This window comes from Bombyx mori, chromosome 14 (assembly GCF_030269925.1).
Source record: "Bombyx mori chromosome 14, ASM3026992v2".
Lineage (NCBI taxonomy): Eukaryota > Metazoa > Arthropoda > Insecta > Lepidoptera > Bombycidae > Bombyx > Bombyx mori.
The window spans coordinates 10,919,499-10,933,995 of NC_085120.1; the positions used below are offsets into that span (position 1 = coordinate 10,919,499).

The following is a 14,497-nucleotide window of genomic DNA, read 5'->3' on the forward strand; positions in this document are numbered from 1 at the left end:
AGTTCGGAAACGCGACTTCCAGTTCATAAGATATGCAGAGAATCTCAAAACGAACAAAATAAAATTAAAATATTCTGAAACCACTGAGGCATTTACGAAAATTTGATCAATGTAATTACAGTATTAAATGTATTAAACTTGAAATTACCTTAAATTAATCTAAGTTTGTCATTAATGACATCTGCGATCGTATCGATAAAGATTTTAAAACGGTAGTTACGGATGTTGATTTTGTGTGGAAACCGTATCAAGCACGCATAAATTACAAAAAAAATGTTCTAAAATTCGCTAAATATGGGTAAGCGCGACTATTCGAATCTAATATAGAATTGTGAACCGAGTTCTTAATACTTAATTTTTTTACAGATGAAGCGAAACACGAAACAATAGATCTTTCGAGGCGTGGGCTGAAGAAATTAGAGAAAGCGACTGCAGAAGACTCAAAGACGACTATAAATTTAATTCTCGATCAGAACGAACTCCAGAAGCTGGATAATATTGATACGTTCAATCGAGTGGAAAACGTAAGTGGAACGGTGTAAAAAACCGCTAAGAAAACAACTGTACTACCATAGAAAATAATTCACAATATATGCAAATATGTATGTGTAGTTGGCGAATAAAATAATAGAAAGTTCACTTTTAATTGAGATAATTAAATATTTAATTATAAATTATTAAATATACACAAGAAAATTTTAATTATAATTTTTATTCTGCAGCTATCAATATGCAACAACTTCCTTTTACGCATGCACGGCGTGTCGCGTCTAACAAACATCAGAGTTTTAGCTCTAAATAACAACAGTATACTTCAAATAGAAGGTCTCAAGGATTTGATATACTTAAAAGAATTAAAATTAGCAGGTATGTTGATGTTATTTTATACTAAGAAATATCTATCCTTTATATGAACCATTATGTGAATTTACTTTACCTCTGCATTGCTATTAACCTCCTCAATCTCCTCCTGTCTAGCATTAAAGAGAATGGCACCTCCTCCTCCTTCAGTCGATCGCTCATTGCTGAGCATCGTGATGCGCCCGCCTGTGACCTTTTTTTGTAATTTGTAGCCACTTATGTCGGTCTGTGGCACAGTGAAGTGCGTGGCTCAGTCTCATGTCCAGACACTCAGACACTTGGTCACTCCATCTTCTCCATCCAGAGAATGGCACATATGACTTTAAATAAATTTTAAAATTAAAATTAACATTTATCATAAATATACAAATAAATAGCTAAAAACGCACAAGAGTTACACTAACATAAATTATGTAAATTATTTTACATGATTTTGGTTTTTTTTTATGTGGAAGCCATTCATATATAGATTTTTATAGTTACCTACTTTAAAATAAAACAGGGAACTTTACATTTGGGATCTAAACTCCAAAGTAATAAATAGCATCATTTAAGAACATATAATTGCTACCATACCTCTTCTTTTTTAAATGAACAAATTACGCTTGGTCATCCGGCTCCAATTTAGGACTCCCTGTCTTAATGGTACTAGAGACTGACATACATACTTATATACATTTAAATATATACACATATATTATTATACAATAAACACCCAGACAAAAAGCAAACAAACCTGATCATCACGTAATGTTCGCCCAATGTGGGAATAGAACTCATGACCCTCGGTGCAACAGTCAGGAGTGCTAGCTATTGCACTACCGAATCAATCATTCGACCCTTACGACTGATGTTTTTGGGTTTATATGAATACCTTAATATGAAAATTACAATAATTATTGTCATCTAAACAACTTAATTGTTGTTTGATTTGAATGATTTGCATTTATTTTTATAGAAGGTACCAATAAAAGAAAAATAATACTAATACATTAAATTCCTTGTTTTTATTATGTTTTCACAATTAACCCACAGACTAAACATATAAACTAATGTGGATTTATTTATATTTATATTATTTTTCTTAATTATAAATAATGAACAGAATATTTTTATGAATTAAAATATTTTCATTTTACAATCTACAATATTTCTTTAGCATTTTTATGAGTACAAATAGCAAAAAATTTAGAAAATGAAAATTATTTAAGATCTATTAGTTTATTTACAAAATAAAGTAAAAATAAACTGTAATAGTAAATTTTCATTTAAATGATAAATTAATTAATAGAATGCAACTGTGAAACTAATCTTAGTAGCCAACCAATGTCTTAAAGTGAGTAATTCTGTAACCATTTTGATGATATCATACAAGCAAAGTGACCTTGTACAGATTAAGTGCAGCAAATTATTAGATAAGTATTTTCTGTTACAACCATGTGCCATCATATCTGCTTTAAAATTACTATATATTTTATTTGTGAACTAATAGGACTTTTTTTTAATGTACTCCACTAAATATTATAATAGATAGAATCTAGAATATAATTATTCTATCTTCTTATCTATTGCTAAACAGAGGAAAACGACTAAGATTATGTTGACAGTAAAATAATGATTTAGATTTTTTTATTAGTATATCTGAAACGGCTTAGGCACATTAATATTATCAGATAAATTTTCGAAACCACATTTGGTGCAGACTACAAGTCCACAAATACCAGAGACAAAATATTACCTAAGATTAAACAGTGTGTAATGACATCTTTCTCAAAACCAGAATTACATAAAGCAACTGACCTAATATAAACGAAAAATAATTAAGCAAAATAAATAAATAAATACAAGTATTTTTGTGAAGTTCCTAGTTTGTGCAAAAGTCACCATCTGTGTATTTTTCTATACATTTAAAGTAATCTTTCAAGATAAACCTCAAGCACCGGTCGTCGTTATCGTCGAACCCGTCGCTTGCGACGAAGGGCTCGACGAGTAAATTAACCCTCAGACACAGCTAACTGAGTTTCTCGCCGGATCTTCTCAGTGGGTCGCGTTTCCGATCCGGTAGTAGATTCTGCGAAGCACGGCTCTTGCTAGGGTTCGTGCTAGCAACGTCATCAGGTTTAAGCCCCGTGAGCTCACCTACTAGTTAAGGCGACGCTGATATAGCCTCTCAAGGCTATCAGCTTAGGTAGGAAAAAAAAATCAACATAAGTTTCACCCAAAATAAAAACATGCTCTATTAAAAAATACACGCGTAATTCCTACGCTTATTTACTACTTACACACTAGGACCAATTATACAGCAAGTTTACATAGATATTTAAATGGTTAAAACGGTATGCAGTTTTGTGGCAGTCAGCGTCACGGCTGTGGCCTTGGCATTGCTGTCGTCTATGATCAACGGGAACCACTCACCACCAGATGGGCTGTATGCTCGTTTTGCCTACAAAGCATATACGAAAGAAGCTTCGCTAATAATATTTCTAAGCTTTTTAATACGCTTTTATTAGCTTCAGACGTATGTATGTTTGTAACTGAATCTTTGAACATGAGTTTGCGTGGGGTGCGTGGTATCAGTAGTTATAAATATTTTATGAACAGATATGAGTAGAAGGGTTATTTTGATAATATTTTTTACAATAAAATCATTTTTTCTTACACTATTTCTAATTCAAATTTATTAAAATTTATTTTCTATTTCTTAGTTGGATTTTCTATAAAAGCGTATTTTGTTAGTTTTTTTTTAACTATTATTTATTTAAATTCAATGTTAAGTAATACATTTACGCAAGTACACGATGATAAACACAAATCGAATCTTAGTTTTAAGACAATCAAAACGATTTTTCTTTTCAGGTAACAGCATAAAATCGATAGAGCATTTGAATAACAACATGCATTTGGAACATTTGGATCTATCAAACAATCAGATCTCGTTCATAGCCGATATCTCTTATTTGAAGAATTTAAAGGTATGTAATAGAAATATAATCATCGCTTCACGAAGGAGTTTTAAATAACTAAATGCAGACACTAGAATTTAGCGCATTTTCTTCTTATTATCATTGTTAATATTATTATTACAATAATTAGTTTAATATAGAGGTAACTAAAACTTATAGTCCCATAAATAGCTAAAATAATCAACACGTTACAAGGTAACAGTAGATTTACATTGATCCATCTGTTTGACGATCGCAATGTAGAATCGCAAAATCGACGCGCTCCAGTGACATTTGGTGGTTGGAACTGACATTCGGTCTAGTTTGGGCAGTGTCAAGCAGTCAAGCGCTTAGGTTTGATGGGAACGTCTATCGTGAATATAAAATGAGACTTCAACCTCGTATTTCAAGATGGGTAGTAGCATTTTTTTTTTCTTGGATGGGTGGGCGAGTTCACAGTCCACCTGGTGTTAAGTGGTTACTGGAGCCTGTAGTGGACTGTATGATTAAGATGGGCAAGGAACTTGATAAATAAATTCGCGAGGATTGCACGTATAAAATTTGTATATTTTTACAATTTCATAAATCGCGTACAATAGCACGGATGAAAAGAGAATTACAAAACTATGACATTCCAAAATTCCAATTCAAATGTAATGTCAGAAACCACAACCACAACAATAAAAAAGGTTTTATACCAATTTTGTTGGGTTTCCAACAGAGCCCATAGACATTTACAACGTAAATGCGCCACCCACCTTGAGACATAAGTTCTAAGGTCTCAGGTATAGTTACAACGGCTACCCCACCCTTCAAACCGAAACGCATTACTGCTTCACGGCAGAAATAAACAGGATGGTGGTACCTACCCGCGCGGACTCTCAAGAGGTCCTACCACCAGTAATTATGTCATTTTTAACACCAATTTCATGTCATAAGCTCACTAAGGTTATAGGCTCATTCATCAACGCAACGAAAAAAATTTGCAGTTGTTAAAAGAAAGTGTCTTTATAAGAATGTCGTGAAAAGCCTTTTCGTCCAAATGAACCAATAGCAATATAGTCTTAGAAATGATAATTCTCAATCGTGAATCACTAAAATGCCTAAAAGATGGCTATGGTATTTTATGTCAATGGGCTCTCTGGTAATAGCAGGTGGGTCATAAGCTCACTAAGGTCATAGGCTCACTCATCCATGCAACGTAAAAAATGTGTGGTTGCAAAAAAAACTGCCTATATAAGAGTGTTATGAAGGGTAATTTCTTCCAAGCGAACCAGTAGCAATGTAATGTTAGAAATGAAGTTGATTCTCAATTGCGAAATACTAAACTGCCTAAAGGGTTAAGCTAATAAGTCCTTAAAATTTAATATTAAACAGACTGCACTGCTTTAGTGCAACATAGATGACTTGTCTCATCAAACTATTATCAAGCGGAAGATCTTTCGCCTTCACTTTATTCCTTCATGGACCATAATTCGCGAGTGTCGCGTGTTCGGAACTATTGCAGAGTAATATTTATGTTAATTACCACAAACGCGATTTGAATTTTTGTCTGATATCTAACTATAGTGGGTAATTAATTGCCAATGCAATATGTCCATACAAGACAACCGTTGCCGAATCATAACTCTCCAGATAAAAGACGTTTTTATTGTCCCAAATATCAAACATTCGACCTCGGATCTGTTTAAAAAATTACTCTACTGTAATACGTACTCAACAAATTAATGTTCACGATTGACATCCACGGTGAAGGAATAACATCGTGTAATAAAAATGAAACCCGCAAAATTATAGTTTGCGTAATTACTGGTGGTAGGATCTCTTGTGAGTCCGCACGGGTAGGTACCACCACCCCGCCTATTTCTGCCGTGAAGCAGTAATGCGTTTCGGTTTGAAGGGTGGGGCAGCCGTTGTAATTGTACTTGAGACCTTAGAACTTATATGCCAAGGTGGGTGGCGCATTTACGTGGTAGATGTCTATGGGCTCCAGTAACCACTTAACACCAGGTGGGCTGTGAGCTCCTCCAACCATCTAAGCAATAAATAAAAAAATTGTAAAGTTCATAATTTTCTTCGTCTTTCAGTATCTAAGCTTAGAAAGGAATCGTATAATAGATTTGCGTCAGTGCGATCGCTACCTACCCTCGAATCTAGTGCATTTCGGCGTCGCCCACAACAACATACAGGACCTCAACGAAATATGTCATCTGGTGCACTTGAGTAACTTAGAAAGCTTCACAATACAAGGGAACCCCTGCGTCTCCATGGCGGGGAAAGATAAACTGTATCCTTTTGTCAATGAAACTGCTTGAACGTAGGGAGGTTCTCGATTTGGAGCAGATGTTTTTCAAATAAATATACATATCTATATACTTTATATGTAAATCTACAGTGGTTTTTACGGATGTTCCGTTATAACTACTGAACCGTGCATCCGATTGACTTGAAACTTGGTATCCATGTAGAAAACACATGTACTTAATGGATAGACTAATATTTATATGAGTGTTGGACTCTAATAATGACAATTATTAATAATATTAATTCTAAATGCCCAGCGGAGCGGGCGAGTACGGCTAGTATATACATATATGTAAAGAAAAACCTTTTTATGTAATTTTTGTATAAAACCATTTTAGTTTTTTTTTAAATGATTTATTTTATATAGATTGACTGAACTCTCCGTTATTGAGAAAAAAAACGAGTTCACATTTATTTAATTCAAAAATACTGTGTAAAATAAGTTGTGGAAAATAAAAAAGGCTTTAAATGTTGTTTTCTTATTATTGTACAGAAAACGTAATTAAATCTTTTATTATTGTTTAACTATTTTTAGAATACTCCATATCATTATACGTATATATGTAAATGTAATCACAATCGCGAAATTGTTCTTGTGATTAATAATTCACACTACGGTACTATGTTGTGTCAAGGGTATATTATATTATATAGAGCACCCGGTTTCGATTCCCGATTGAAATTAGTGGCCCTGTAAAATATGGTATGTACATAATAATATGTTATGTATTATCCAGTGTGACGTACTTATAAATCTGGCATACATAACAAGTTTTACAATTATACATTATTTACATTATTTTGTCGGAATAAATATTCGTTCTTGGTACATAAAAATAAACTTAAATCCGTTCGGATTTAATTTGAATCTTACAAAGAGGAAAATTTTAGCTTAGGGTTGCCGAAATAAGATATCGAAATTATACGAATTCGTAATTAGATGCTCAAATCGAAATGCGCTGTAGAACTTTTGAATAGTTTCAGTCGAAAAATACGTATAAAAATTACCACCTATCTTATCGAAAATGATGTATCACAATAATTGCTTTAACAAATCAACGCAGAGGTTTTGATTATCGACCCTTCATTCTTAATTGGATCATGAGCGTCAAATCTATAGATGGATTTGTCGTCAGCGCAATTGAGAGGTAAGTGCGGAACGTTAATATTTCCATGAGTCTCCGTGAGTTAAAACTACTTTTACTTCTACACAATCTCGGTTTTAATATTTTCATTTTCAATAAATCACGGCTTACGTGATAACGGAAGATTAATCCTTTTAACGCTGAGCTTATTTTCAAATATTTTACAGAAATTTGTTTTGTTAAAAGAGTGTCTTATAAAAAACTAACTTAAAAAAAAAATGCTAAATTCACAACAAATTAATTTTAAATAATTATTTATAAATGTTATTAGCTTATTAAAAACGTTATACGCGCTAAGACACGTCCGTACAGGTCGATACCTATAACTAATAATCGAACTGCGGAAATAGTCAGTATTCTGACGCTCGACACTTTATACTGATTATTAGAGAGTCGATCTATCGACGGTTCGCTCGGTGCTTGTTTATTCGGTGACATCGCAGATAATAACTGAGAGATTAAATCGTAAAAGTTGTTTTAAATTCACTATGTTAAATTTAATTAGATTTAATTAAAACTTGAACTTCGTGTCTCCAGATAGGTAATGTTCATGTTCGTGAGATGTCCCACTTAACAGCGTGAGGGCTGTAAACTTGATCTTTTTAAAAGGCCGGATATATTTTTTATTGCGCAGACCGGTGAACGAGTTCACGGCCCACCTGATGTTAAATGGTTATCAGAGTCCATGGACATCAACTTAAGTGCCGCCACTCACCTTCCGTACATTCCGGATAAGAGTGGCTAAGAATATTACTAGAGTAGGCACAGATCTGATCTTTTTTATTTATTGCTTAGATGGGTGGACGAGCTCACAGCCCACCTGGTGTTGAGTTGTTATCGGAGCCCATAGAAATCTACGACATAAATGCTCTACCCACCTTGAGATATAAGTTCTAAGGTCTCAGTATAGTTACAATGGCTACCCCACCCTTCAAACCGAAACGCATTAATGCTTACGGTAGAAATAGGCGGGGTGCTGGTAACTACCCGCACGGACTCACAAGAGGTCCTACCACCAGTACTCACAAGAGGTCCTACCACCAGTACTCACAAGAGGTCCTACCACCACTTGTTTATTGTTTGAAAAGCCGTAGAGAGGATTTGTTAATTATCCCGTTTTTTTTTTCAAATAAAAACCAAAAAAAAATGTTTTTAATTATTCATCGTCTCCATGTATTTTTTAGTTTAAAAGCGGAGTGGCTGTACAGTCAGGGCAAGGGTCGACATTACCACGCCGGGCAGCATCAGGAGCTGTGCGAGTATTTGGCTTCCACGTGTCCCCTCACCGCAGACGCGCTGGAGTCGGAAGACCAAAGGAAACTGCGACTTATTCTAAGCAAGGTAAGAGAGCATTTAATGTAATAATAAAACTTGGTAAATTAATTATTTTTACAATTACTAAATTATAATTTGTGTAATTACTGGTGGTAGGACCTCATGTGAGTCCGCACGGGTAGGTACCACCGCCCTACCCATTTCTGCCGTGAAGCAGTAATGCGTTTCGGTTTGAAGGGTGGGGTAGCCGTTGTAACTGTACTGAGACCTTAGAACTTGTATCTCAAGGTGCGTGGCGCATTTACGTTGTAAATGTCTATGGGCTCCAGTAACCACTTAACACCAGGTGGGCTGTGCGCTCGTCCACTCATCAAGGCAATAAAAAAAAAAATTTTTTTTTTTTTAAATATTTTACAATTATAGTGTACTGTGTATGTAAATGCATATTGATTTTTTGACAATAAACGATTAAGAGGATATCTTTCGCCGAGCGGGTGATATAGCTCGGTGGACCGACGATCCGAATGTTGCTGTTCCGAACTTGTTTATAAAGAAAGCGAAAATGTCGTAACGTTTGCATTGTATATATTTTTTTCCGTCCCATCGTCAAAGGTCTCATTAGTACTATCATCTGTCTTCGTTTTCGGAACCGGTCTCCCAACACCCAGTCTATATATATGAATCTGGTGTAAAGTTGGGTATTTCAATTTACGACAATTCCAATATCGCCGTCGATATATGCGAGCTCATCTTGAAGTTGCCTTTAGCGTGATTCAAGCTTCTAAACATCTTGTGTTCAATGCTGGCTGCCTTATACCAGCTATTTGATCGCGGTCCGTTGTCCCTGTAGGCACAGCACCACCAGCAGCAGCTCAAGGATCAAAACCACGGGTCGCCGAGGCCGAAGCTCCAATCGCCGAGGATGCAATGTACGTTGCAGGAGTATTTATTTTAGTCTTGTGGTAGGACCTGGCGTGAGTCCGCGCGGGTAGGTACCACCGTCCCGCCTATTTCTGCCGTGAAGCAGTAATGCGTTTTGAGTGCTTCGAACTCATATCTCAAGGTGGGTGGCGGCATTTACGTTGTAGTTGTCTATGGGCTCCAGTAACTACTTAACACCAGGTGGGCTGTGAGCTCATCCACCCATCTAAGAAAAAAAAACTAAGGTCAGAGATAGGTTACGAGAGAAACTTTGACACGCTTCAAGATGGCGGTGCCTCCACTCGTGACGTCACGGGGCTTTGACAGTCAAGAAAGATCACCAGTATTTGTTCATGCAAATTCACATGTAATTATTACTCTTTAAAAACGAAATTGTTTATCTGTATAAAATCATTACGAAGCCGAATAATAATCTGTGTTAATGTTCAGTTTTTTGTCATTCATTACTCTGTACTCTCTGCTCAAGCGCCTCTCACGCGAACGGTCGCGTCTTCAGTATAATTAAATGTAAATTGTACTAATTCAGACGAAATACAAGTGTTCAGAAGAAGTCAGTGCCTTTGTTACTCAGTCTATCAGTCCGCTGCTATGCGATCCAGCCGAGCCCGTCTGGTGGCCCATGAAAAAACTCAGTTTGAAACTCAGTAACCACGCTCAGTCAACCGCCATATTCAACAGTATTTAAAAAGTTGTTGTGTCGAACACAGCTCGCATAACGTCGAGGTACGTGGGCCGTTCGCCGGACCGCCTGAGCTCGAGCTATCACGCGGCTTTATCTAGGAACGGGTCCCCTTCGAACATGAGCTCGTCTTACACTGGCGATCTGCCAGGCCTCTCCTCCATGAGCCAGAGCTTCGACTCCACTGGTCTTATGTATGCGCTCGAGAAGAACGGACCAGTCAAAGAGAAGACGTTAGGTGAGTTTGTTAGGATCGTATCGTTGGCTTTGTGGTCATTTCCCTTTATTTCCAATTCGAAATCCGGCCGGAGTTCAAGATTTACTGGAGTTTTACTAGTGGTAGGACCTCTTGTGAGTCCGCGCGGGTAGGCACCATCACCCTGCCTATTTCTGCCATGAAGCAGTAATGCGTTTCGGTTTGAAGGGCGGGGCAGCCGTTGTAACTATACTTGAGACCTTAGAACTTATATCTCAAGATGGGTGGCGCATTTACGTTGTAGATGTCTATGGGCTACAGTAACCACTTAACACCAGGGAGGCTGTGAGCTCGTCCACCCATCTAAGCAATAAAAAAAAAGAAATAACCCATAGACACAGCCCGCTGAGTTTCTCGCCGGATCTTCTCAGTGGGTCGCGATTCCGATTTGGTGGTAAATTCTCCCAAACACTGCTCTTGCTAGGGCTAGTGCTAACAAACTCTCTCAGGTTCAACTCGAGAATGCACCTACCCGGCCGGGCGTAGCTAGAATAGCCCCTTAGGCTAGGGCCAGGCTACTTTTGTCTAATCTAATCAAAAATCTATTACAGAACAACCCCCAACACCGAAGCCGGTTAACCAGTCACTGGAGGCTGCATCCAAAATGGTTCCCGTACCGGAATCCCTCATGAGTCCAGACTACCAGGACCCCATCTACGACATACAAAAGACGATACCCAAACAGCACAACTCTGCGAACAGCGCCTCCTCGCACTCCAGCAACAGCAGCGCACAGGAGGACCGGCCCAAGCTGACAAGGAACACGAGAGGCTCGCCGAAATTAACCAAAAGCGCCACTTCCTCGCCGAAGTTAAGGTCCAAAGTCGAACGAAAGGGCAGCTTGACCAAGCTGGACGTGAAGAACTCTGACAAAATGAACGGAGTGAACAGTGACGTCATAGAGCAAGACAAACTGGAGATTATCAAGTTGGCTTCAAATCAGCGGAGACAGAAGAAGATGAGCGTGGAGTCGATGGCTGCGGTCACCATACAGAAGATGTGGCGAGGATACCGGAGCAGGAACCTTAACAAGGACACTCTCAGGATCCTTCATGCGATCCAAGCGGCGAGGGCCAGGCAACACATACAGTTCGTATACCTTACTAACTATCAGGCGACTGAAGGTGTATTATTAGGGGTTTTACCAGTCAAGACAAGACGGAAGATCTAACTGGATTATAATTTAGTTATCATTACGAAGATTGGTTGGGCGTATTGTGGAGTCCGCACCTGCCTATTCTGCCTATTTCTGCCGTGAAGCTTCCATGTGCTCCAGCTTGAAGAGTGGTACAACCAGCATACAGCACAATTGAGACTTCCACTTCATGTCTTAGTCATGTTCGCCTTAAGGATTCATTGTAATGTGTTACTCCTAGACAGTCGTTTAGACCTCGTGTGTCAAGATCAATAACATTGGTCATTTAAAACCACTGTATGAACCAAAGAAATGTTTTTTTTCTCTCTGTTATTTAGAAGACTAACCTGCGACATGGAGGCCACAAAAGCGGCCCTAGAAAGCGAAAGGAAAATACAGCAGCTACAGATGCAAGCTATTAACGCCCTCTGGAAGAAGGTCTCCACTTTACAAGCTTTAGGTGAGCCGGTGTGACCATTGTAGTGACATCGTGAGACGCCTATTTCTGCCGTGAAGCAGTAATGCGTTTTGGTTTGAAGGGTGGGGCAACCGTTGGAACTGTACTGAGACCTTAGAACTCATATCTCAAGATGGGTGGCGCATTTATGTTGTAGATGTCTATGGGCTCCAGTAACCACTTTACACCAGGTGGACTGTGAGCTCGTCCACACCTCTATGCAATAAAAAAAATAAAATAAAAAAGTACATACATTTAGAAAATTCTCAATAATATGTATGTTTTACATGATGTGATTTAATCTTCTTAAGACTTTTTTACTTTTTTTATGGCCACTATTTTTTTAAATTTTGCACCAATTTAAAAAGCTAAATTAAATATTTACAATTAATCAATTTACAATTTAATTACATTTGAGACGTGTACAGAATATATAAATGTATAGGCTAAAGTATCTGTTTGAATAAAGCCAATGATGATGAAGTAATTTAGAACAAAGAAAAATCAAACTTATTTGATTAAAAATCAGTTTTCTGTAATCAGCTAATCTATTCCTCGAAATGATTTTAAATTTTTCAATTAATGAAAATGGAAAATGTTTATTGGTGTCATTTTTTTGTAGATGGCAAACACAAGAACATGTCAGATTGCGATGAGAACACGGATGTACTGCGGCAGTTGTCAGAGAGATGTATCAACCTACAGGAACAGGTAAGTTTAATAAAATTAAAGATCGCCATAGGCTTTTTGGCTACTACTGTGTGCTCAGTGCGAGTTTTTTAACGTTCTCGATAGCATAAAAGTTAACTCAATTTGTATGCGGATAGAACAGTGCCCCTAGCGGCAAACGTAGGCGAACGTTTCAACTCCATACAGATTTGAGTGAACTTTCACGCCATCGCGAACGTTAAAAAACTTGCACTAAGCACACTGTTGGTACCAGGCGAGCTGATCGAATGAACGAACGAGTGAGTGAATGGAACATAAACACTGAGTGAACAAAAACAACTGAGAGTTACTACACTACCGGGCGGACTACGAATTAATTTATTGTACAGGGGACTTTTTGGCGGGAACGCGAGGAGTGAAGTTGGGTGATTTGTTTTATTTAGTCTATTTAGTGTTCCTTCAGGTTTAAATGTGTAGTTTTTTATTAACTGTTTAGTATCTGTAAAAGTGCACAAACATGGGAAAATGAAACAAACCCGCTAAACATAACTTCTCGGGATCCTCCAAAAAGTCTCAGTAAATGACCACCATTTAACTGAGATTATATTTCATTCTATATCATTCCATCTGCTTTAATTTCATTTCATAATATCATTTTTTATATAAAAAAGTTTTCATTAAAATTAAAATAAGACTTGACCTTAGTTACCAGGTCTTAGTTACCAGGTCATAATATTCATTAAATTTTTTTTTATGTTGCTTTTGCAGGTGGTGGAGTTGCAGAGTTGCATGCGCGAGGTGCTGCGCGCCGTGACCCCCGCGTCCCGCGCCGCGGCCCCCGCCCCGCCCCCCGCCGCGCCCGTCGCCACGCAGACTGACGTCACTGCCGTCCTCACGCCGCAGGTGTGTGGCCGTACACGCGCACGCACGCACACACACACATTGTTACCAGTCCTAAAGCATTTCGATTATCACTTTACATGTTTATTGAATTGAAGTAACTTAATTCTTATTACTGGTGGTATGACGTCTTGTGAGTCCGCACGGGTAGGTACCACCACCCTGCCTATTTCTGCCGTGAAGCAATAATGCGTTTCGGTTTGAAGGGTAGGGCAGCCGTTGTAACTATACTGAGACCTCAGAACTCATATCACAGGTGGGTAGCGGCATTTACGTTGTAGATGTCTATGGACTCCAGTAACCACTTAACACCAGGTAACACCAAATAAAACTATCATTTTATTACAGAGATAAATGTTGCTTAACCCAAATATTATTTCACACCACAATATTGTCTTCTCGAAATTGAGAAACCTATTACTATGTATTATCATTTGTATGTCGGAAGATCAGACGAGCTGACGGCCCACCTAACATTATGCGGCAGCTGTGGCCCATAGACACGAAAGCGACATCCTCAAATTTTGTAATCGAGATAAATATTTTAATTTTTCGTGTCTTGCGAACAGGACGAGCGCAGCGCGTGGCTGCGTCGGCCGCAGTCATTGTCACTGTCAGCACCGCCGCACCAGCCGTGAGTATAAACCTGCAAATTAAATGTGGTAAGGTCAGGCTCAGGTCGCACGACCCGTGTACACGTGAGGTCGACGTCTCAAGTCTCATATACGGGAGCGCACGAAGGCTCCGTGAACAGAGCACGAATGACTATCGAAAATGTATTCGTATCGCTGTCGAGAAAAAATGTATGGGATTTAAACAGCGCCCCTACCGGCCGTAAAAAGAATTAATTTCAACAGCACGAATTAATTCACTTACTTCCCTTTCGCAATCGAATCGTCACGTTCTGGAAATTTAAAACTTATACTCATGAT

The 14,497-nt window shown here is 38.0% G+C and overlaps 1 protein-coding gene across 1 annotated transcript in view; it reads left to right on the forward strand.

Annotated features, from left to right (window-relative positions):
* The first annotated feature begins 143 nt into the window (after positions 1-143).
* LOC101741758 (centrosomal protein of 97 kDa) overlaps positions 144-14,497 on the forward strand; it is a 28,627-nt gene continuing 14,273 nt past the window's right edge. Inside the window, exons 1-14 of the mRNA XM_012688410.4 lie at positions 144-298; positions 367-524; positions 723-867; positions 3,718-3,833; positions 5,891-6,090; positions 7,172-7,255; positions 8,437-8,593; positions 9,378-9,456; positions 10,177-10,386; positions 10,956-11,493; positions 11,878-11,999; positions 12,619-12,707; positions 13,434-13,568; positions 14,135-14,199. Of these exons, the coding sequence (XP_012543864.1) occupies positions 295-298; positions 367-524; positions 723-867; positions 3,718-3,833; positions 5,891-6,090; positions 7,172-7,255; positions 8,437-8,593; positions 9,378-9,456; positions 10,177-10,386; positions 10,956-11,493; positions 11,878-11,999; positions 12,619-12,707; positions 13,434-13,568; positions 14,135-14,199 (2,102 nt within the window). The 5' untranslated portion in view covers positions 144-294. The remainder of the gene's footprint in view (positions 299-366; positions 525-722; positions 868-3,717; positions 3,834-5,890; positions 6,091-7,171; positions 7,256-8,436; positions 8,594-9,377; positions 9,457-10,176; positions 10,387-10,955; positions 11,494-11,877; positions 12,000-12,618; positions 12,708-13,433; positions 13,569-14,134; positions 14,200-14,497) is intronic.